The 25860-nt window shown below is 37.8% G+C and overlaps 1 protein-coding gene across 1 annotated transcript; it reads right to left on the bottom strand.

Annotated features, from left to right (window-relative positions):
- Window positions 1-1632: 1632 nt before the first annotated feature.
- Window positions 1633-25811, bottom strand: SPCS2 (signal peptidase complex subunit 2). Its single transcript, XM_006173293.3, has 5 exons — window positions 25656-25811; window positions 12988-13071; window positions 12080-12240; window positions 7404-7538; window positions 1633-2525 (listed from the first exon to the last, which is right to left on the bottom strand). The coding sequence occupies exons 1-5, from the start codon at window positions 25764-25766 to the stop codon at window positions 2339-2341; spliced, it is 678 nt and encodes a 225-aa protein (XP_006173355.1). The 5' UTR covers window positions 25767-25811; the 3' UTR covers window positions 1633-2338.
- Window positions 25812-25860: the final 49 nt, after the last annotated feature.

Here is a 25860-nt window from a genome sequence, read left to right as displayed (position 1 = left end):
GCCGGCCAGAAGCACTCTGCAGTGCCTCTGCAGCCTCACAGACTATGCCCATGCCGAGGCTTGAGCCTGTTCGAGTGATGAGAAACTGTCCTAAAATACCATAATTGGATAGGTGGGTGGGTGGAGGTACATGCAGGATGACCACATGGCTGGGCTGCTAACCCACTTCTTTACTTATCAAATTGATACTGCCAACTGGTTACTGGAGTCGGGGAAAAACCTTAAGGGATCCATGTAGCTGAAGAAATCTCAAAGTGGGGTTTTACGGGCAGATTTAAGGGATTATAGCATTCATATTATTCATAATGAAAAATGTTTTATACGCAGGCATTTCTGGGGGGGGGTAGGGAGTCTTTATAATCTCAAAGTATACATTACTGAAACTTCTCTGACAGATTCAGACACTTGGACCTAGAGAAAGAATGAGATTTGCTCAAGGTCACAAATTAGAATAAAGCTGAAAACAATCTCGGTCTCTTGTTTCTCACTGGAGGACCTTTTTCCCCACTCTCTCCCAAACCGATTCCTCCTTTGGGATAGTAAAAAACTAGAAACAAACAAACATATCAATTAATAGGCAAATAGTTAAATTAAAACCATCTCTACTGTGGAATATTATGCAGCTTTCAAAAGTGCATTGACCTATGTATACTGACAGGGAAAATACCTAAGAACAATTAAGTTAAAAAGACACAGAACATATTTCAAAATAATTCAATTTTCATTAAAAAAAAAAGTGAAGATACACGTTTGCATATTTAAAGAAAAAAAGTATGCATGGTGTGAAAGAATTCCAAGGAGTCATCATGGAGAGGGCTACTCCCTGTCCACATCACAAGCCTTGGGACCCTGTGTCTAACAGTAACTCCTTCATTGTAAAAACACAATTACCCGATTATACACTTTCAAAAGCTTCAAGTAGCTGACAGAATAGGATCACCACCTAAAAAAAAGAAGAAACTAGAAGCTCAGAGAATTACATGACTTACCCAGGGTTTATGGGAATAAAGAGTACAGAATTCAAGGCTTCAACTTCCTGTCCAATGATGTTCCTCAAACCCCCACTGTGTGGTGCTAGATAGGACATTCCCAAGTCAGAGAGGAGAATGTGCTAAGTGTGATTTCTTATAAACTGAATATAGTTTTAGGTACTAGGCTCAGTTGAAATTGTACTTACGTAGGGCTAGAGCAACAATATTCCCATAGGTCACAGTATCTGGGCAAGTGCCCAGTTCTTCTCTGACCACAGTGGGAAAATACTAGAAAAGATGCTGCTCACAACTCTGGAGCCAAACTCACAAGGTTTAAATCCCAGCTCTATTGGTAGCTATGAGACAATTATTCAATTTTAGTGCCTCAGTTTCCTCACCTATAAAATGGGGCTAATACTACTACCTACTATCTTAGGACTGTCGTGGGCATTAGTGAGCTAGTACATGTAAGGTACCTGGAACACTACCCGACACAAAGTACTGAGTGTCATTATTGTTATCACTGGAAAGCTAGTAGTTCCTCCTCTACAGGTCCTCAGGGACCTCTGATCTGTGAAGCAGCCTAGAAACAAAAGGAACCTATAGTAGTAAGACAGTTAACATGTACTGCTTTGTTCCTTCCATCAAGACTATGACTCCATTTTTTCACATATCTTTCCTTTTATTGAAAAAAATTTTAGAAAATGGCAGTTAATAAAGGGCACAAACAAATCAATGGGGATATACTAGTGGAAAACATAGACAAGATAAAACTAAAAATGCCACTGACTTCTTTAATTGGTTAAGAGCACAAAATGTAACAGGCAGAAAGTCTGTTTCAAACAAATTAAAAAGCTGTGGGGGTTTCTTTTCCAATTCTCCCCAATTCAGATATATACACACCCACAAAAATGGTGTGTGAAGGAAAACTGTCATACACAAGAAGTTGTATCCTGAATTAAGGGAAACAGCTGTTGAAATGAGAATTAACACAATGAAGTCAGCAACAGGTTAACAATTTTAAAAACTGCATCTTAAACGCCACCATGGCACAAAGCTATACTATATAAAGTACTGCTAGGTATGAAGGAGGAAATCTGTATGGTTTTTAGCAAAAAATGCTTTTCCAGAAAAGCAAATCAAAACAATGTCATCAGCAGACCAAAGAGGCTATAGCTAGATATCAGAGCTACAACTTCTCGTATCTGAGCTAGAAAATCCTATTTATCCAGAACAGACTAAAATTTTAGGACAAAACAGGGACTTTTTAACATTTCTTACTTTATCCATTTTAAGTTCACTGTCTCTTTCTCCCTTACCCCTAATTCAGCATGATCCGGCAGAAAGACGGCTGCTTTTAGAAGTGGCTATTTTATTTTTCTTTCTGTAGCGAGACTGTCATGGAGCCTAGATATTTCAGGCTCATATGCATCCATGACCAGTGTCCCGCTGTGGTCAAAAAACTTAGCAATGGACTTGGTGAACTCGGCTTCCCGTTGCTGCTTTGTTCTTCCACTGATGAAGGTCAGCTTCAGAGTGTATTTGTCATCAAACCTGAGCAAAGACAACAAATCAAAAACTATACACAGACTTTCAACAGACTTTTCAACACAGACATTTAACAGTAGAGCATTAAGTACTTTTTAAAAATTAATTTATTAATATTTAAAAAGTGCTTTACTATGAAAGTAACTTTCTCAATCAATGTCCATAATATAGATGCAGTTTTATAATCCAATAAACAACTCAAAAAGAATCATCCTACTGTTTTCGTGGAAAACCCACAGTAATTTTTTGGGGTAGTAATTGGATCCAACAGTTTTATAATTCCAATGAACAAGTTAAATCAGGGATCTCTAAATTTTGGAATCCCAGTATTAATAAACTTCAAGTAGGTATGAGCCCACATCTATCACTAATGACTCATGTTTCTTTCTGATGAATTGACATTACATTTCCAAAGTTCTGAAATGGCCAACGACCATAAGACTCTTCTTTAGACTCCTGATTGAAACCAAGAGCACTAAGGGTGGAGCTGGCTACTGGTGATATAGGGAACACACAGCACTAGCCTTTCAAAAAAAAAAAAAAATTACTGTGCATGCCCTTCACCTTGTCATAGACTGTTAAACCATATGGACCATCTTCTCTCACCTCTGGATTTCGGTTCGTTGTTATGCTAAGGGTCTTCCTAGTAGACACTTCTCTCCAATCTCACCTGACTAGTTTCCATTTGTTAATACTTGGGCATAAAACTTTCTGGGAAAACCTTTCCAAACACTCCCAAATTGCGTTAGATGTCTCTCCTATGTCATCCACAGCACCGTCAATCAATAGCTAACTCAAATACTGAGTGCCTGTCATTAACTAGGTCTAATGATAGGCTCCTATGCTATCAGTGAGATTATCTCTTAAAGTGATGACTAAGTATTTGTTTTCTTCACTAGTCACAGGGATTCTTGAGGGCAAGGATTTTGTCTTACTTGTTTTCTATTCTTAGCTTGGCACTTGGTAGGCAAATTTTTATTAATGAATGAAGAACTCTTATTTTCACAGATGTTCCCCAATTCCAGGCTACACAGTCCTTGTTCCCTGTAATCAGTCTAGCTCCAGGTTCCACCCTGATCCCAGGCCAGGGATATCTTTTACTACACAAACTCCACAGATTTCTTAGCTACACCATAAGGTATATCGTGAAGGCCTTTACTATCTCCACCCACTAAAGAAGGTTTATAACATCAACCTCTGGCAGGCTGACATTCCTCCCCCAAGTCCTCTCTTTCTGTCTCCATTTAATTAGGGCATATTCAACGGATTGTCAGGCTGGTATTACCTTTAGAGGAAGCAGATGCTTAAGCATCTGTTTTTCTCGGCCTGTTTAAAACAGTAACACTATCACCTATTTTTCAGAATCACTGTTACAGTTGTAATAGTTCCTATCATTAACTGGTGTTTAAAAGATCATAGCTCCATAAATTGTTGTCTAGCCAGTTACTTCCAACCTGGATAGCTAGGAGTACAGGTCCTTGAACTATTTTCAACACCTCAAAAGTTTTTCTCAAGTTTTGATCACTGTTGCTAAGCAATATCACAGCAATTTTTGGACTTTTGAGTCCAGTTCCATGGTTCTGATGGTAGGACATGATCTAACAGAAATAGTTTTAGAAATAGTTTCTCATTAATTGAACAAATATTTATTCAGGACCATCCATATGTCACGCAGTTTTGGATGCTAAGGACATACAGTAATGAACACAGCAGAGTAATCTCTCTGTCTTTTGAGAGTTTTATTTTAGTATGTGTGAGGAAACCAACAATAAAATAAAAACTATGATGCTCTTTTAAATATGGAAAGTCTTCACTAAACAGATGTTTGAGCAGAGCCTAAAGAAGGTTAGAGAACAAGCTATCTGGAAAAAGAATATTCCAGGCAGTGGAAACAATGCAAAGGCCTGAGGCAAGCACATGCCTAGAATGTGTGAAGAACAGAAAGGAGGCCAATACAAACAATGGAGAGGGAGGAGATGCGAGTCACAGGAGGTGAGGGGTGTCTGCATGTATGTGGGATGCAGAGAATAGGTAAGTATGCACTTCTAAGCCATGCTTAGGAATTTAGTTTTTTCTGAGAGGATTTTGAGCTGAGGATTGAGTTGATCTGCCTTACATTTTAAAGGGATCACTCTGCCTCCTGTACTGGAAATAGACTATGGGCAGGGAAAGCAGCTGCAGAAGTCTATTAGGACATTATTATAGGAACCTAACTGAGAGATGATGGCAGCAGTGGAGATACTAAGTGGTTAGAATGAATCTAATTAGGAGGTAGAGCTGACAATCTGCTGACAATCTATCTGAAGGACTGAGAGAGGAGTTAAATGGCCTGAATAACTAGGATGGAGTTGCCATTTACTGAGATTGGGAAAACAGGGAAAAGGAGGTTTAGATGAGGGATAGAAGAGTTAAGTTTTGTATATATTAACTATGAGATGCTCATTAGGATCCAATGTCAAATAGAAAGGTGGAACGTACCTGGAGTTCAGAGAATAGGTCTAGGATGAAAATACAGATTTAGAGATCTTCATCATTACAGATGGTATTTAAAATCTTGAAAGTCTAGATAAGATTACACCTAGTGAGTGAATATAGATAGAGAAGAGGTGGCAGGAACAAGCATTTCAAACTTAGAGAAAGAGGATAAAGAAGAATCACAGAGGAGACTAAGGAACAGACATTAAGAGAAAATTGTAAGACTATGGCACCCTAGAAGCCTAGTTTAAAAAAAAAAAAGAAGTATAACAAGGAGAGAGTGATCCACTGTGTTAAATGCTGCTGACAGGTCAAGTACGATGAGGAAAGAGAAGTAAAGATGAGCAGACCCCAGAAATAATGGGAGAGGAAGAAAAGGGGAGCAGGGAAATGGGGAGACCATATGAGAGAAGAAGGGAAGAGAAAAACAATTTTCCACTGGGAGAAATTACAATATATGCTCATGCCAGAGAGAATGACCCAGCAGAAAGGGAAACATCATGTCAATGAGAAGGGATAGATGCTAGCGGACAAATGGAGAGGAGGCTTCAGACAGGAACTGAGAAAGAAGGCAGGGTATGATGAGCACTGTGAGTGGATAACGATGGGAGACTTCTCATTGCTTCTATCTTCTCAGAAACAAAAAGAATATGAGAACGAAGATGGGTGAAGAGGACAAGAGGTTTGAGAACAGAGGCGAAGGTATGACAGATCCTCTCGGACAGTGAGAGAGTAACTGGATTACAGAAGTGCCAGGGAATCTAAGCAGGGAAAGGAGGAAGTGAGACACTGAAGGGATGAGGTACAGTGAAAAGGTGGGAGGCTCAATGGGTTATTGATGCCACTGGGGCTGAATAACTGTTGGGACAAGAGAACAAGGAGACAAACTAGAAAAATAGAAAGCAGTGGTCAGAGAGTGGGATACTTAGAAGTGAAATTATTGAAGGTAATTAGTTATCAGTAACAGTAAGGTCTAGGGTATGTAAGGGAAATAAATATTTAAGACATGGCAGAAAACAAGATAATCAGACAGGAAGTAAAACTGAGAGACCTACAGTACTGGAATAATCACCTACGTGGATACTGAAATTATCAAGCCTTCTGAAAGGAACTATGTTAGAGAGAGTGCCAATGAGTCAGGAGTCATCTCCAAGGAAAGAGAAGCAAGTCTGTATTTAACTACAATGAGACAAAAAGAGGTGGCATATTTCCTCTCCACAGGCACCAACAATGTGGCAGTTGGTAAAAGTCAACAGGTAATGTGAAAAAAAATCAGAGCCCTCTTATACTGCTAGTGGGACTGTAAAATGGTGTAGCTGTTTTGGAAAACAGACTGGCAGTTCCTCAAGCAATTAAAAAAGAGTTACTATATGATCCAGCAATTAAAATGTATGTCCACACAAAAACTTGTACATGAATGTTTATAGAAGCATTATTCATAATAGCCAAAAGGTGGAAACGACTCAAACATCCATCAAGGAATAAATGGATAAATAAAATGTGGTATGTCCTTACAATATAACATCAGGCATAAAAAGGAATGAAGTATCAATACATGCTACACTATGGCTGAACCTTGAAAACATTCTAAGTGAAAGAAGCCAGTCACAAAGGATCATGTATTATATGATTCCATTCACGTGAAATATCCAGGACAGGGAAATCTAGAGACAGAAAGTAGATTAGTGGGTATTTAAGGCTGGAGCAATGAGGAGACAGGGAGATGACAGTCAAAGGGTACAGTTTCTCTTGGAGACGATGAAAATGTTGTAAAGTTACCTGTGGTTATGGTTGCAAATATCTTTAAACACACTAGAAACCACTGAACTATATACACTTTAAATAGGTGAGCTATAGTATCTGAACTATATTTCAATAAAGCTGTTAAAAAAATACCTAAGTCAGAATGAAAATAATGAAATCAAGATGTTGCTAAGGTCTAGAACTCTGCAACTCTGCTCTAGGGGCCTGGCACAGGGTACAGATTTATGATGGCTGAGGCCAAAATGGCAGCTAGGAGCCCTACCAGCAGGAGAAAGAACCAACATCAGAATGAAAGTCTGCTCCTTCTTACATGTATCTCAAGTTGGTAATGACAGAAGCTGTTTATTAATTTATAATTCTTACTCTAATTGGCTCAGTTTATTGGCCACAAGGAAAAAGAGACTCATTTTTCATTCTTCCACCAAAGTGTACCTTCTCCCAGTTTATCCCCATTATCTGTGATAAATCATGCTATCTCAGAAGTGTAATGCTAGGGAAAATCTTCTAGGTCATTCATAACCCTTCATTTTACATGACTAACACTATGACCTGCAAAGAATAGGCATACAACAGTCTGTTGATAATGACTAAATACCCAGAGAAAATCCAACCGCAGGATTTAAGAATCTGTGAGGATAGTCATACCTTTTGAGACTAGACGACAGTTGCCAAATGTCATCAGGATCCATCCCTGTAGGATCTTTCCTGTGCGCCACAAGAAAGATGCTCTTTTCCTTATACGAGGTATAAATAGTCAGGATCCCCATCATCACAAAATAGGTTCAGATAAAGTTAAGGGAGAATACACAAACATACACACAAAAGAGAAATAACACAAAATGACAAGCAAGGGCTACAAAAACTTTCCTAATGGTGGTCCTAAAGGATAGAGTTTTGCTTGCTGCAAAAACACTGAAAATTTAACTATTTCATTTTCATCCTTATGTTTATATACCAAGAGAAGCAAGGCTCTCTCTGGTTAAATTTAGTAAAGAACACCTCAAAAAGGAAGAAAGGAAAAAGGAACAGAGCATAAATCAGCTCTCATCTTTTCTGCTCAAGGACAACATATATAAGATCCTCTATTACCTAGTTTGTAAAGACTTGTGCTATTTCTCTATACAATTCAAAACTAATAATCACAATGGACTTGACCGTGCTCAACCAATTTCAAGGATCAGTCAAAGAGAAGAAAATCTACTTCAAATTAGTTTACTATAAGAACAATTACTTCCTATATACATGTAGGCTTATTATTATATTCAGTTTTTCATAGGAGTAACTACCGTATTTGAGTAGCTGTGTGCCAGAAATTGGCATAAGAGCTTTGTGTACATGTGTCATTTAAATTTTATGGACGCGCTAGGCAGGAAAGTATAGTACGAAGTGTATGAGCTTTGGAATAAAGCAGTCCTAGATTTGAATTCAGGGCTTTTAACTAATGTAACCTTGACAAGTGACTCCTTTCCCCAAGGCGTAATAATATCACCTCTAAAATGGGGATAAAACTGACTTTTTAGAATTGTCACGAGATTTAGAGATGGTATATATTTTTTAGTCTGTGAAAAATATCACAGATTTTTTAAAAAAAATTTTACTGAAGTGTAGTTGATTTACAATGTTAGTTTCAGGTGTACAGCAAAGTGATTGTTATACATATACATACACATATATATTTTCTTTTCAGAGTCTTTTCCATTATGTGTTATTACAAGAAATTGAATATAGTTCCCTGTGCTATATAGTAGGTCCTTGTTGTTTATCTATTTATATATATATAGTCATGTGTGTCTGTTAATCCCCAACCTGTAATTTATGCCTCTCCATCCTTTTCCCTTTGGTAACCAGATTGTTTTGTATGTCCGTGAGTCTCACAGAAGATATTCATAATGGTAGTCATTACTATTATAAAAATGACATGATTATAAAAGTGGCAAGATGTTGTTCTGTTTTAAACAAGTATAACCAAACAGATGAAATTCCATTGAGGCTGATCTCTTGGGAGACTACATATTAGTAATAAGGTTGTTGTCATTGTTCAAATTTCTTTGCAACTCCTTTGGGAACTTTTTTCAGAACCTATGGCATACTCTTTTGAACTGTTGTCTTAATAGTGAAAAAGTTCACACTGGGATCATTTATCTGATACTGAAAGGAGTTAAGGTATAAATTCTGGGACTGTGATTTGGGATCAATTTGGACAATACCAATTTTGACCAAGACCTGCTTTATTAAATGGCTTTCTAACTGCCTCTGAAGAAAAATTCCCAAAGCGGAGTTTTTAGAACTATTTCAGGCAGTGGTAAGATTGTGATGAAAAGTAAACTACCTATCAAAATGATTTATTTTAAACAACTAGTACACAGCAGTAGTACTAAGTGGCTATTAAGAATGAGGTAGTCCTGTATATACTAACATGGAAAGACATTCAAAGTATTTTTCAAATTAAAAAGTTCAGTATGCACAAACTGACTTGGGGAAGAGGGAGTGGCAACCACAAGAAAATTGTTACTGTGAACATATAACTTTACATACCAAAAGCTTTATTTATTTATTTTTTTTAGTTTTTTTTAAACCAAAAGCTTTATAAAATCTCTCATTTAATCTTTATGCTAATTCTTAGTGTGTATTACTCATATTTACAAATGAGCAGCATTCAGTCTCCAAAAAGTTAAATTCTATTGGCACAACTCACAAAATTACTTGGGATTTCAAACTCAGGTCTATTAAGTGTGCAATAACATTATGTCTAAAAACAATGTACATACCTTAATCTAAAAATACTTCATTGTTAAAAAATGCTAACTATCATCTGAGCACTTCAGTGAGTCATAATATTCTTCCTGGTGGGAGGGTCTTGCCTCAAATGTCGATGGCTTCTGACCTGATCAAGGTGATGGATGCTGAAGGTTGGGGTGGCTGTGGCAATTTCTTATAATAAGACAACAATGAAGTTTACTGCATCAACTGACTCTTCCTTTCAAATACCTCTATAGCATGCAATGCTATTTGATAGCATTTTACCCACCGTAGAATTTCTTTCAAAATTAGAATCAATCCTCTCTCAAATCCTGCAGCTTCATCAACTAAGTTTATGTAATATTCTAAATCCTTGTTGTCATTTCAATAATCTTCACAGCATCTTCACCAGGAGTGGATTCCAGTTCAAGAAACCATCCAGAAGCAACTCCTCATCTGTTAAAGTTTGGTTATGAGATTGCAGCAATACAGTCACATCTTCAGGCTCTACTTCTAATTGTCGTGATCTTGTTATTTCTACCACATCTGCAGTTACTTCCTCCACTGAGATTTGAACCTCTCAAAGTCATACATAAGGGCTAGAATCAATTTCTTCTAAAGTCCTGTTAATGGTGATATTTTGTCCTCTTCCCATGAATCACAAATGTTCTTAATGGCATCTACAACAGTGAATCTTTCCCAGAAGGTTTCAATTTATTATGCCCAGATTCATCAGAGGAATCACTATCCAGGGCAGTTATAGCATTACAACATATTTCTTAAATAATAAAGCCTGAAAGTTGAAATCACTCCTTGAGCTATGGCTACTAAAGGGATGTTGTATTAGCAGGCATGAAAACAACATTAATCTTGCTATACATCTCTATCAGAGTTCTTGGATGACTAAGGGCACTGTCAACAAGCAGTAATATCTTGAAAGGAATTTTTTTTTTCTGAGTAGTAAGTCTCAACAATGGGCTTAAAATATTCAGTAAACAATGCTGTAAACAGATGTGCTGTCATCCAGATGTGCTGTCATTAAGGCTTTGTTGTTCCATTTGCAGAGCAGAGGCAGAGCAGATGTAGTATAATTCTTAAAAAGCTTTAGAATTTTCAGAATTGTAAATAAACATTGACTTCAGTTTAAAGTCACCAGCTGCAAGAGTCAGCCTGTCCTTTAAAGCTTTGAAGCCAGGCATTGTCTTCTAACTACAAAAGCCCTAGATGGCATCTTCCAATGTAAGGCTGTTTCATGTACATCAAAAATCTGTTGTTTAGTGTAGCCACCTTCATTAATGATCTCAGCTAGATCTCCTGGATAACTTGCTGCAGCTTCTACATCAGCAGTTGCTGCTTCACCTTGTACTTTATGTTATGGAGATGGTTCTTTCTCTAAATCTCATGAACAACCCATGTTAGCTTCAAACTTTTCTTCTGAAGATTCCTCACCTCTCTCAGCCTTCATAGAACTGAAGACAGTTCGCTGTGCTCTGGATTAGGCTTTGGCTTAAGGAAATCTTGTAGCTGGTTTGATCTTCTATCCAGACCACTAAAACTTTCACCATATCAGGATTAAGGTTCTTTCGCTTTCTTACCATTCATGTGTTCACTGGAGTAGCACTTTTAATCTCCTTTAAGAACTTTTCCTTTGCATTCACAATTTGCCTCACTATTTGGCACAAGAGTCCTAGAGTTTGGCCTATCTTGGCTTTCAAAATGCCTTCCTCATCACATTTAATTATTTCTAGCTTTTGATTTAAAATGAGAGACCTGCAACTCTCCCTTTCATTTGAACAATCAGAGGCCACTGTAGGGCTTAGTTTCAATATTACTGCATCTCAGGGAATAGGGAGGCCCCAGGGGAGGGAGAAGACAGGTGAATGGCTGGGCAGTGGAACAGTCAGAACACATACATTTATTAAGTTTGTTGTCTTACATGGGTATGGTTTGTAGTGCCACAAAAAACAACTACAATATTAACATGAATGCTCACTGATTACATATCACCATAACAAATATAATCATTGAAAAGTCTGAAATATTGAAAGAACTACCAAAACATAACACAGAAATATAAAGTGAGCAAATGCTGTTAGAAAAATGGCACTGATAGACTTGCTCAAGATGCATGGTTGCCACAGATCTTCCATTTGTTTAAAAAAAAAAAAAAAGTAGCTGTGAAGCATAATAAAACAAAGGGCAATAAAGTGAGGTAAGTCTATACCCTGGAATGAGAGGCTTGAAGCAGCCCGGTCGAATGGGAAAAGTTCTAGGCTAGAAATGAGAAGAGCTGGGTCTCACTATTACTATTACTGTGTTTTGCTATTAGTTGTTCACACTTGGATTATAATAACCTCTACCAATAACCCAAAAGAATTTAAGATAAAATAACAATACTGAATCTAAAATGTTAACAATAATTACTACATAATCTACAAATGCCCACATTTCATAATGTTAAATCCTAACATTAGCAGGCCCCAGGCTTGAAGTTTATTTTTTGTAGGGAGCAGGGACAAGTATCAGTAGAAAATTTAAAAAACTGTCAGTAGAAAACAAACATGAGCTTCAATAAAGGATATGATATGACGCACAAAGCCAAAACAGGCTTGGACTCTGGAAAGGGGTGCATATAATCCCAAATCAAAGCCACTAAGGCAAAGAAACAGGAGATGGTACAGATGGTGAGGCGACCGTCAATTAGACCAAAATTCTCCACATACTTGTACTTTTCCAGAAGTACCTAGTGAGAAGAACAAGGAATCAAGCTATTAGGAATACCTCCTTCTCTGTACTGCCTTTAATTCTTAATTTCTATGATAAAAGTTATCTTAATCACACAAATGACCAAGTAGTTCTCTCCAACCAGGATTTTGCCACTGCAAGCAAAAAAAGACTCAAGTTGTTTACAATGATCCCAGAGAGAAAGTTCATCAGCTTTTTCTACTTTTTTTTTTAATCCTCAACTTCTTCCCTAGGATGAAGCTAAAAATTTCTTTTCCTCGTTTTAAATAGAGAGATGAACGGGAAGGGTATAGCTCAGTGGTAGAGTGCATGCTTAGCATGCACAAGGTCCTGGGTTCAATCCCCAGTATCTCCATTAAAAAAAAAATAAATAAATAAACCTAATTCCCACCTCCCCAAACAAACCCCAATCAAACAAAAAAATAAGCAGAGAGATGATCCATCATGGATGAATGTCCTATATCCCCTCAACCTTCTTGTCTCTAGGCTAATTAACCTCAAAAACAATAGATTACCAGCTTTCTGGAATTTAAGACTTAGAGAAGCCTGAGGTAGGTAACAATTAGATTTTAACACATGTCCCCTATATACACTGCAAAGATTTTAGAAAATACTTTCTGGCTCAATTTCTAACACTGAAAACTAAGGTCATTCCAAGTCACAGAAGAAAAAAATCCTGCAAGAGATGTGTCACCAGCTGTACCCATACTAACAGACACCCCCTCCCCCAATCTCAAGAAAGTACCTTTTTGGCAGAATCATCCAAAGAATTTTTCACAGCTGATCCATCCCATTTGTCAATTTTTACAGGCTTATCATCAATCTTCCACTGTAAAACAAATAAATAAGTTGTGCATTAAGAGACATGGTATCTTACTGAAAGTAAAATGAACTACTTCTTTAAGAGCATCCTCAAGTATATATAACATTTACTCTGTCTTCTGATCCTGGACAGCTAAAAGACAAAACAGTTACAAATGAAGTTGAAGGAGACCAGGTCACTGGAATCAGGTGGTACGCATATGATGTTGCCAGTCTTCATGTTGGTTAAACTATGGCACACCCAGATATCCTGAGAAGATAGAGGGGCATGGGTGGGAGTGAGATTTCTCAATGTATACCTTTTTAATTTTTGACCATGTGAATGGATTATATAGTAAATTTTTTCAAATACAAGTGATTATGTGAACATAGCTTAAGGGGAACAGGATACTACAAATAATCCGATAAACCTGCCTTTCATAGATCATAATGCCCAACTCTTAATTTTTTTATTTCATAAAATTATTTAATTCATAAAAATTACAAACCAGCAGGCAATCCAAAATTCATTTGGCTTTAGAATAGATTTTACTGAAGGACAGAGACGAGAACTTCTCATTTCTCTTTCTGATTGAGTACAAGTTCACAGACACTGCATGTAAGAAATAAAGATGGAACAAATATCTGTAAAATGAGAAGACTTTAAAATAATGTAGAAATATAATTTATTAAACTTAACTTTGTGATTCTATATATTTTTACACAAAAAAGAAAAACTATTCTGTGAAGTTTGTTGAGAGGAAAACGTGAACTAAAACGGTCATACTTCAAATGATTAACAATCAGGGTTTTTTCTCTTTGGTGTCAAATAAAATCAAGCATTTTTTTGAGATAATTACTAGTGGCAGCCATGTTGTAATAATGAGTCTCACAGCCTGCCAGCCTAGAAATCAAACATGACACCTAATTTTAAAAATACTAATGGGACTGGGAAGAAATTAACAGGCTACCTAGCTAAATATAATCATTGAAAAGTCTGAAATATTGAGAGAATTACCAAAACATAACACAGAGATATAAAGTGAGCAAATGCTGTTAGAAAAATGGCACTGATAGACTTGCTCAAGATGCATGGTTGCCACAGATCTTCCATTTGTTTAAAAAAAAAAAAAGTAGCTGTGAAGTAAATCCCATTTTGATAACAGCAAGCAAAACAAAGAACTTGTACAGCCAGAATCCATAACAGACTTTATTTGTGAATCAAAGTCATTAAAAGACTTTTTTGGCTCATTCCAAAAAAAAAAACTATACTCTCAAAGAAATTCAGCTATACATACATCACAGAAAGGAAATGTGCCTCTACAATTCAGAGGATAATCCACTGTGTACATGAAAAACCTTAGCCTATCTCAAAGCAAATAGCATCTCTGCTGTAGTACAGACACACATCTGGAAAAAGGGCAGGAGGGTGTCCATTTCCCATCATTCTCGAAAACTGCCCATCAACTAAAATGTATGCTACCTGTCATGTACTCTCTCCTTCTATTCAGGATATTTTAGAAACTGTCTTTTCTTTCTCACTTTTACCTTCCTCAACCCTAAGTGCAAATTACTTTCCCTTTGTAGCAATAAAAAGATGAAGCAAAGGTTGGTTTCTTTTATGTTGACCCTCATAGGATAAACTACGAAGAAAAGCTCTGTGAAGAAGAATTCATATAGGCTTGAGACTTCCATCCTTAGAAAGGCCTGCTTTTTAAAAAGGATGGCCCTTGGCTGGCATCTGGGAAGTTGGCTGGTAGTTTCCTAGGCTGATATTAAAACTTTCCCTAAACTGTAAACAATGTGGTGTGTGCTAAACACCTGTTTTCCTTCTAGGAGTCTGGAATTTTGTCATGGGTTAGGCAGAGGGTGCCAACTTAACGAGCCCCCAATAAAAAACTTGGGCACCGAGTTTCTAGTAGGCTTCCCTGGCAGACAACACTTCACACATATCACCATAGCATGTTGTTAGAAGAATTAAGCACATTATGTGGAACTCCAGGAATCTTGCATTTGGTTTCCTCTGGACTTCATCCTATGCACCTTTTCCCTTTTGCTGTTTTTGCTTTGTATCTGTTTGCTGTAATAAATCTTACCCAATAGGACAACCACACACTGAGTCCTGCTTGAGTCCTTCTAGTGAATCATTGAACAAAGTGATATTGGGATTTCTGATACACAGGCAGTATTGCCAATTAAGATACAGAAGATGTGGTAACTACACACACAATTCCTCTTCCCTTTATTCCCTCCTGCATATTATGGATACATGTATATTGGGCATAATCAACAAGTATTGACTTATTTAGTTATTATTTACACCAAGGTCACGTATGTACATAGTTTAAAAAGTAAAAGAGTTCTGTAAGTTGCTATAAAAAAAAAATCAGTCCTGTTTCCACTTAAGACTCTTGCTATTGTCATTTCCCACTCCCCAAAGAGAGACACAAATTTCAACTTCTTTGGCTGATTTTTTTTTTGGTATTCACCTCTATATCTCTGGGGGAAAAAGTCTGTATTATTAATTTTGTCAGCTTTTGGTATTAAATCTATTGACTTTTCACCATGAAGATAAGATTTAACTGTTTCATCTTCTGCCATTCTCACAGTTATTTTTCTTGCTTATCCCTCACCACTTTTTAAGATAGTCATAGTAGATCAATATTGATTTGATCTCATATAATACCTTAATTTTGGCTAGATCATTATTTGGAGTTTACATTTTGACCCTAAACGTTACTCACAGATTACTCACGTAGTGTATTACCTTTTTTTCCTGCTAGTTTTTTGTTTTCCTTGGAGCTACTGTTGTTTTCGTTTTTAATTATACAATGTGTTCCTCACCAATATATTCTCAAAATCTCCAACTGTTTAAATCTCCTCTCAATATGTTCAGACATATTCAGCATTCTGTGAATTTCATCTTCTGAGAGAAATCTCTCTTGGAGCCTTCTGACCTGCTTCAGTCTATGTGGACTGCTTTCCAGGACTGCTGTGTAACTGTCATCCTGGAATCTCCCTTTACCATGACCCTGGGGGTTCCCTTAACCTCCTCTTGGGCTGAACTTCCTTTTCTTAGATACCATGTCTTTCTCTTAGTTTATCATTCCCTTGATTTGGGAACACATCCTCTAGTGGCTTCTGTGAAGGATGGCATATGGGAAACAGATTTTGAGACTACATCTGAAAATATCTTTTTATTCTACCCTCACACTTAAATAAGAGAAATGATTTCTCTTCAAAAATGTCAAAGTTTTACTTCATTGTCTCAACAGAGCATGTGACTACTAAGATTTCTGAAGCCATTCTGATTCCTGATCCTTCATATATGATTTTTTTTCTGGAAAAATTCACAGGAAGTTCTTTATGTTGCCAGTATCTAAGATATCAAGATGATGTCCCTGAAGCAGGTCAATTTTCATCCACTGTTAAACTGCTAGTACCACTGCAAGGCCCTAAGCAGCTCCTCAATCTGGAAGCCAGTGTCCTTCAGGTTAGAAAACAAGATGTCAGAGTACTAAATGTGACAGACAGTAAGTGACAGGCAACAGAATTCATTAGGGCTAACTTACAAATACATGGTTCACGATAAAACTGTCCCCTTCTTTAGTGACAGAAACATTTTTACTTGCCTTAATCTCTGAACTCAACACTGAGGCAAATTCTGTTTGTGATTATTCTCTCAAAGATGTATTAGAATTCAAACCAGAACCTGCGTGGATTTACACTGAATACAGACAGATGTAGGCAAATACATGTTTCCCTTACTCAGTAAGGTGGGCCCTTAATATGCAAAGGAATATAGTACAATGGTTAAGAGCTACAGCTTTAGAGTCACACTACTTGTGTTTAACTCTAACTATTCCATTTAACAGATAGATGATGCTGGGCAAATAATTTGATTTTTCTACAGCCTTAGCTTGCTCAATAGTAAAATGAAGCTGGTAACAATATTTCACAAGGTTAGTATGAGGATTAAATATTATAATACACAGCATAGTGCCTGTTACAAGACAAGTAATTATTAAAAATTCGCTATTGTTATTAATTGTGTGAAACTACATAAAACACCGCATCATAATACATGTATATGTGGGTACATGTATTGGCTCCCTTGCTACGTAATAGGAAAAGCACATTTTTGCATTCTCAGCCTGGGATACAATATAGTATCAATGGCTACTTATTGAAAAAAAGAAAAGAAAAAGACTTCTAAAATGTTAACTTTCAGTTTATCAAATGTACACATGGCTGAAATGATGTCATTTGGTTCTTTCTTGTCCACAGAATTCCTTACTTATTGAGCACATATGCATTATGTATTGTACTAAATGTTTTATACACACCATCTAATTTAATCCTTACAATAACCCTATTAAGAACAATAACCATCTGCTATGGACAAATGTGTATGTCTAGCCCCATCCATGCTCCCCATCTCCCTCCCAAAATCTTATGGTGAAATCATAACCCACAGTGTGATGGTATTCAGAGGTGGTGCCTTTGGGAAGTAATTGGGTCACAAGGGTAGAGCCCTCCTGAAAGGGATTAGTGCCCTGATAAAAAGACAGAGAAAGCTTGCTTTCACTCTCTTGTTTTCCACAATGTGAGGATACAAGAAAGCTGTCTGCAACCAGTTACGAGGGTCTTCACTAGACCCAACCATGCTGGCACCCTGATCTTGGACTTCCCAGCCTCCAGAACTGTGAGAAATAAATTTTGGTTGTTTAAGCTACTTAGCCTATGGTATTTTTTTGTTACAGAAGCCCAAACTGACAAGCATCTTCCTTTTACAGTTAACACTGGGGGTTTAAGAAATTTGCCCAAGGTGAAAGCCAGTAAGTGATAAAGCCAGGACTCAACAATCAAGTTTTCATGATTTCAAAACTTAGGCTCTTTCACTATTCCACACTGCTTCCCATAAAGTGTAAGGAAAGGAATTATTAGCCATCAAAAACAAAAGGACACAGACCCCTGAAGTGATAGCCATACAAAGTACCTTGATTCTTATCTAATATTATAGTTAGTAACATTACAAAAAATCTAAAAAAGACTTTAGTCTTGAATATGCCAGCAAAATCTTCAGGTTATCAAGTATTCTGAACTTTCCATTTTCCTCCATTTAAAACCAACTGCAATTTGACTGAAAATATAGCTCAAAAAGTCCTGTTTTTATTAAAGAAATCACTTTCCTGCCACTACCAACATAAGATACTTTACTGGCATACTTGATGTCAGACCTGGATGGCTAACTATTCACAAAAATTATGCATTCGATGGCTTTGATAGAACGTCACAGACTCACTTCAGTTATAATTCTACTCTGCAAATTTGAGTAATAAAACAATTTTAGTAATAGTGAAAATAGAAGTAAAGTTACACAATGATAAAGACCTCGGTGGATTCCTTCATAAATTTCCTTAGCTTGACAACTGGCCAGTAAGGCTCCAAGGATTCCTCAATTCACACTGAAGAGATAAAGGATACCAGAGGTCAGCTGTGCCAATGAAAGGACTCTGCTCTGATTTTAAAATAAGTGAGCATGGCTCTGAGAAAAACAAATAAACTTCTTGTCTCTCTTCTTTGGTCTCTCCCAGTTTAGAAAGTGGCTACAGGTGGGAAAGGGGTAAAGTAGTAGGAGATGAGGCACAAGACAAGACGGCTTGTTTACTAGGCTAAGGGACTTGGGACTTTATTCTGAAACAAGCAATGGAGGATATTTTAAGCAGAGAAACAACACATTTAAATTTGTTTTTTTTTTTTTAAGTGATTTTTTTGTAGCAAACTAGCAGATGGCCTGGAAGGGAGTAACACTGGAGATAAACACATCAGATGGGTCCTGATTTAGATGCAGTGCCTGAATTAGAGCAGCAGCAAGGGGATGAAAGGGGAATATTTATGAAGTAGAATTGGCAGGACTTACTATCGGACTAGTTACAGGAAACATGAAAGAGAGAGGACAGAGATGACCATTCTACTAGAATTGGGGCTTAGATAACTATTTGAGTTGTCATGTTATTTTCCAGAAGGTACACAGGAGGCAAGAGGAGAAATACTCATTTATATATGCTGTTCAAGTTGTTTAAGCTCTTTAGTAAAATTGATTTCAGAATTTCCTTAAGATTATGAAAACTGATAGCACACTCAGAAGCTGAGATATAATTTGAGTTGGAAATATGCCCCCCTCCGTCCCAACATGCACACATTTGACAAAAGATCAGAAAGCAGTAAGTTCAAAATAAGAAAAAAACATTCAATTTGGGGAGAAAAATGTCTGTCTTGAGAATGCTTACTATCATCTAATTAAGATCCCAATTCAGAAATACTAGGATATCTCAAAGAGGGATACTACAGTTCTTTGCAAAATCATCTTCAATTTCAATCTATTTTTTATCAAAATGGCCAAGAAATACTTCAAATAAAATTACTTACTTAATAGTGGTTTAGTACTGGCTGCAGTTATCGCTGGAGTTAAGTTGGAGGTTAGAAATTACCACGTGTTAACTGTGAGCATGAACATTAGTGGCAACACCAGAGAAAGTAGAGGTCAGTAGACCATCTCTGGCTACTGAAGTCTAACATACCTATCAGATATTTAAGTGGAGATGGCAAGTAAGCATTTGGACATATAAGTCTCGGGCTTACTGGAGAGGTCCACATTGGAAATATCAATATGGAAGTCACCAATTTACAGGTGGTATTTAAGCATGACATTGGGTATCTCCTTGGGATGAGAGTCAATGGAAGAGAGGGCCAGGGCCTCGCCAATGTTTACAGGTCAGGAAGAAGACAAAAAAACAGTAACAATAAAGACAGAGACAAGTGGAGGAAGAGGAAACCCAGGGTGAGTGGTGTTCTAGAAGCCACATAAATAAAGTATTTCAAGAAAGAAGTGATCAATGAGTCAAATACTCAAGGTCAGGTAATATGAGAAACCACTATTGAGATTGACAAGATGCAGGTCAGAACAGAGAAATGATGTAGGCAACAATTAAAAAAGGGACCCAGGTAGATGGAGGTTATTAACATCTGTGGTACCACTATATTACACAGTGGTGAATAAGTAGTTCAAAAGTAATAATTTGAAGCTTTCAAAGTTATTCCATAAACAGGTAAAAATAAAAAAAAATGAGTTTTCAAAACTGAGATCTAATTCACATACCATAAAGCTCATCATTTAAAAATGTACAATTCAGGGATTTTTATTATACTCACAAGGTTGTGCATGTTTACCATCTAATTCCAGAACATTTTCATCACCCTAAAAAGAAACCCCATGCCCACACGCAGTCACTCCAATCACTGCCCCCTCCCCCCATTCTTGGCAACCACTAATCTACTTCCTGTTTGCTTGGATCTGCCTATTCTGGGCATTTCTTATCAATGGCCTCATACAATACGTGGCCTTTTATGACCAGCTTTTCTCACTTAATATAAAGCTTTCAAGGTTCATCTGTGTTGTAACATGTGTTGGTATTTCATTCCTTTTTATGTCCCAAGAATATACTACTGCATGGATATACCATGTTTATGGGTTGCTTCCACTTTTTGGCTATTGTAAATAATGCTGCTACGATCATTTGTGTACAAGTTTTTATGTGGACAAACATTTTCAATTCTCTTGAGTTTACAATTAGGAATAGAATATGCCAAGTCAAAAGGTAACTTTTTAAAAATTTCATCATCTTACATTCCCGTCAGAAATGTAGGAGGGTTCCAATTTCTCCATATCCTCACCAATAATGGTTATTTTTCTTTTTTCTTTTATTATAGCCATCCTAGTGGTATCTCATTGTTGTTCTGATTTGCATTCTCTAATAACTGATGTTGAGCATCTTTTCATGTCCTTACTATCCATCTGTATATCTTCCACGGATAAATGTCTATTTGTATCCTTTATTCTTTTTAAAATTACCTTGTCTTTTTATTATTGAGTTGAAAGATTCTTTATATAGTCAGATACTAGACCCTTATCAGATTTATGATTTGGAAATATTTTCTCTCATTCTGTGGACTGTCTTTTCACTTTTCTGATAGTGCTCTTTATCCTGAAAAAGTTTTGAATTTTGATGAAATGAAATTCATTATTGAATCTGAAACTCATTGAATAATGAAACTCATTATTCAAAGATAATGAGTTCAGAGATGCTGTTAAAGTTTAGTCTGCAAAACAATATTAAACATCTGCATCTTGTTTCTTTAAATACAGACACACATCACAGTAATGCCATAAAACTGTTCATCCTCTTTGTCAGAGCTGGGTTAGGGTACAGGCATACCACTCAGGTGTATGGCAAGCTGAGATACCATCAAAGAGAGCAAAAGAGTATACATGACCTAAGGACACATGGGTGGAGGGTGACAACGCCAAGGCTTCACCCAAATCATCCAACCTCAAAATAGATGCTCTTTCCACTACTACATTAGCTAGCATGTGGTCTGCTCCAGTATAAGAGGTAATGTACTAAATAAGGTAAGAGCACTGGATTAAGAGCTGGGAAGCCAAGTTATGGAATTTATGGTCTTGAACATGTGTGGTCTTGAACAAGTTACTTCATCTTCCCCTCTCCAACTGTGTCCAGGTCTATAAAATGAGGAGGCTGGAACAGATGAACTTCAAAGACTCTTCATCAGATACGTTTTTAGAGAAATCACTATTGATTAAAAACCAAACAAAAACAAACAAACCCCTTAAGATGTCAGAACCAGAAGGGATTTCTAAGACAGTCATCTAAGACAGTAGTTCTCAACCTGAATAAAATGTTAAACTGTTAAAATGTAGAGGATGGAAGAAAGTGAATGAAGAAAGGGAAGGAAGGAATAGCTATGTGTGAAAACATACAGCTGTTCAGGCCCCACCCCCCGAGAACCTGATTCTGGTTTGGGATGAGGTCCACAAATCTGTATTTTTAACTATAACCCCAAGAGTCTGATGCAGACAGTCTTCATATTATGTTATAAAAAATACATCTAAGGAAGCTGAGGCCCTGACTAACCAGCTAGTCAGTGGCAGCTATATATGTTTTGTTGAATCCTTACTATATGCCAGACACCACCTTTTAAGGAAAATGCTATTATTATTTCCACTTTACAGATGAGGAAACTGAGATACAAGAGTATGCATCTGTTAAGTGGCAGAACAAGGATTCAAAGCCAGCCACTGGCTCCAGAACCTATGTTCTCAACAATTAAGATATAAAAGCTGTGCTTTAAGATCACACTGACAGTTCAGCCAGGAGACAGAAATCCACATATGAGGTTAGGAGGGTCTGGATATAGCTTACAGAAAGCAAGGTTTAATACCACATTTTAATAGCCCAGACAAAACCAGCCAGGAGACAGAAATCCAGCTACAAGGTTAAAAGGATTTGGATATAGTTCTGGAAAGCACGGTCAATTTTAATAGCCAAAATAAATGAAGCAAACAATTTTTCTTCATAGCCTGCTCTGTAGAACAAAATGCTTTGATGTATTTTGGGGAAAAGAACTTACTGCAATGATCTAATTTACGTTATTCTGTGATGGAGACTGGAAGGTTATATTTGCATACCTATTTTTAAGATCAGGAAACGAGAATTGCTTTGTTTTTTAAGTCTGTTTCACAGGAGCAGAAATTCACATCTGCTTAGGGAAAGCTAGAAGCACATTTGCATCTCTTTATTACATTTCTTCATGGCAAGTTAAACTATAGCTGCAGGAAATAAAATAAAAACACCCCCCCCAATCAAGACAAATCAAAGAGAATGTAAGGTAACAGCCTCTCATTCCCACAGAGCAAAAGTTTCTCTATTCATTCAGCTTCTGCTCCACTGAGAGTAACATTTTCCCCCATGTTCTCTTCCACAGTACCCTCGTTTTCAGACAATTAGAGGTACCATTCTCTAAGGTAGTTTCTGAAGACTGAGGTGGCAGATCTGAAGTTTTTTCTCTGCTAAATTCAATTATGCAAATGCTTATCTGTGTCGATCACTACAGAGAACTATAAGAACTGCTCATGGGAAACTGGACAAATACAAATTGGTAGAACAATTCAAGACAGTATGTCATATTAAATGACAGCTTAATTCCTATGTGCAATAAATGCCAGAGACTTCAGAGGAACAACAACTCAATGTAAGGCTGAAGCGAAGTTTTCCAAGAAAAAGCACCTAAACACCTCCTCACTTATTTTCTCTTTCCTTGGCCCCTCAGTTCAGCCAAGTGCTCCTTTGTGAGGCCTTTTACCTATCTCTGCTACTCAAGTTAGGGTTCTCCTCACCTTGCATTCTATTTTTATAGCCATTTACAAAGAACATTTACCAATGTTATACAACTTAATATTTACAGTAAGCCTACAATATGTATAGGAATCCACATTGTTTACATAAGGAAATTTAAGTTCAGTAACATCACATAACTTACCCAAGGCCATGTAGTTCTTAACATGCTACACTAGAACTCAAATTTTTCTTTTCATACTAAATCCTATATGCTAATACAGTATACGGCCTTACTAGAAGATTTCTAATTTCTACCTTGCCAAACTATCTGAGTAATTTTCTAAAACCACTTTATATATAGTCTCAAAAACCTTCAAGGCTTCCTCCTCCTACTTCAAGCTATTCATGCCCTTCTCAACCTGATTCTACCTACTTGTCACTACAGGTTTGAGAGAATAGTCAAGTCAACTAACTACATGAAAAACATCAGGCACCAACCATGTACCTTTTTGTTCAAAGACATTCTTACTTGGAATGCTGTCTGTTTCTGTCTCTGTCTCAAAATAAGGTCCCAGCTCCGCTCTCAAACATGAGGTGTTTCCCTGGGGCTCTCAACCCCTTATCAATTAGAAATTAAAGATCATCCTCTCATTTTAACTTCTGTAAAAAGTACACATTTGAACACACCAAATACATAAAAGTTTGGGTACCCCATGTCCTAAACACAGCTATATTAAGTACTTTCTGACAGTAGGATTCTTGATTTTTTTTCCTCTGCCATCACACAACTGTATTAGACACTATAGGTTACAGAGATCAATCACATATATCATCTCCTTTGATCCTCCCCAAAACTTTAACATTTCAGATGAAGGAAGGGAAGATTAGTGAGGTTAACTGACTTGCCAGCCTACATACAGTTTGAAAGTAGTGGAGCTACACTGAAGCCCAGATCTATGATCTCCAAATCCATGCTCTTCCAACAACGCAAGGATGCCATATACTTTTCAGTAATCACTGCCTTAGCAGACTGTCCTGCTTAATGTTTGCTGGTGATCATCTAAATAGAGGAAAGAGCAAGAGCAGTTAATGGGACAGAATGAACACAGGCCGTGAGGTGTTCACCCACCAGGAAGGCAGGATCTGTGTATGAAAACGACCATCAATTCCCAATACTCTCAACATAACTTGAAGCAATTTACCATCCCAACCCCCAGGACATGTTCCTGTCTCTTAAGGGTTAAGAGTGTGAGAACCACGTAATTAAAAACCAATGACATCCAAAAAGAAAAGCAAAAAGATCTGAATCTGAACTCCTCCATATTATCATGTATTCAATTCTTAAGAACCTACCATGTGTTAGGCACAGAAGTCTGAAAGCTGTTTTCAACTGAAGTAAGCAATTCTGACGATTTACTGTATTAAAGACGCCAAGCTTACTATTTCTCATCAAACTGGCCCAGGGCCCTACAATGAGAACTGGAAGGGATCTTAAGGTCCATTAAGTCTAAGTCCCTCATTTTACACATGAGGAAACAAGACACAGGGAGAACAGGCATATTTCAAGGTCACACAGCTAATCAGAAGGAGATCCAGGACTAGAACCCAGATCTCCACGCGATTATTTATTCCAAGATGCTATGGAAAGGGCACGAAGGGCCAACCCAGGAGAAGAATTTTCCTCTTTTCCCCCTTTTCTTTTAAGCCCTCGTTGCTAGGACCGCAGTTTAAAAAACAAAATTGAATAGGCGGAGGAGAAGAGGTAAGCATGAGCAGGTAGCGGGCTCACCGATCCAATTCAACTAGTGCACTAGGTGGCAAGCACAGCGGGAAAAGAGAGAGTGAGGAAGGCGAGTGGAAAAAACATAAATCTTAAAGGCTTCCTGTCAGATCGCAGAAGTCAATACTCGAAGTTCAGTATTCGGGGTATCGTGATAAAATGCCTAGAAACTACAGTAAGCAAAAGGCCAAGAGCACTCTGGAATCTGCAGCAGCACGCAAGTGTGGTGGTCGTGGTAGGGAGTTTGGAGACTAGTGACTTCGAGTAGCTGCTTTCAGTCGAGATTCAGTTTTCCCTGCCGATGAAATGGGCACACTCCACAGTGGCCCCCAGCACCATCGAGGAAAAGCGATGGCCGCAATGAAGTGAGGGAATATCAAATAAGAAGCTGTGGTGGCCGCGGTTAAGGACACAGAATGCTTCCGATAAGAAAAGAAGCCTTAAAGAGGATAGAGCCCGGGTTTGAGGTGTATAGAGAGAGGGCTACAAGCGCCCGTAGGGTTCCCAAGGTGGACCAGACGAGGACTCCCCCTGAGAAGCCGCAGAAGAAAAGGGGGGCGAGGATGGGAAGGTGGGATCGCCGCCTCCCGGGCGTCCCAAGGCCTCGACTGTCCCCAGGAACCGACTCCTCACCTTGTCCAAAAAACCGCTGCGGCTACTGCCTGTCCCGCAGTTGGGGCCACCGCCAGCTCCACCACTACCTCCACCACCGGCTCTCCCGCCCTGAGCAGCCGCCGCCGCCATCTTGTCTGCCTCTGCTTCTCCCTCCCCTCCTACTTGTCAGAAACCGATTGGCTGGAGCTGACGGCGTGACGCGCCGTGCTTAGTCCACCGGGAT

This window comes from Camelus ferus, chromosome 10 (genome assembly GCF_009834535.1).
Source record: "Camelus ferus isolate YT-003-E chromosome 10, BCGSAC_Cfer_1.0, whole genome shotgun sequence".
Lineage (NCBI taxonomy): Eukaryota > Metazoa > Chordata > Mammalia > Artiodactyla > Camelidae > Camelus > Camelus ferus.
The sequence above is the reverse complement of the archived record's forward strand: the minus strand, read 5'-3'. Positions and strand labels throughout refer to the sequence as shown.

Coding starts and splice junctions, on each gene's coding strand:
- SPCS2 (XM_006173293.3), bottom strand. CDS start 25,766: ATGGCGGCGGCGGCTGCTCAGGGCGGGAGAGCCGGTGGTGGAGGTAGT. Junction 13,072..25,655: donor GCAGCGGTTTTTTGGACAAG/GTGAGGAGTCGG, acceptor TTTGTTTTACAG/TGGAAGATTGATGATAAGCC. Junction 12,241..12,987: donor TGGATGATTCTGCCAAAAAG/GTACTTTCTTGA, acceptor TCTTCTCACTAG/GTACTTCTGGAAAAGTACAA.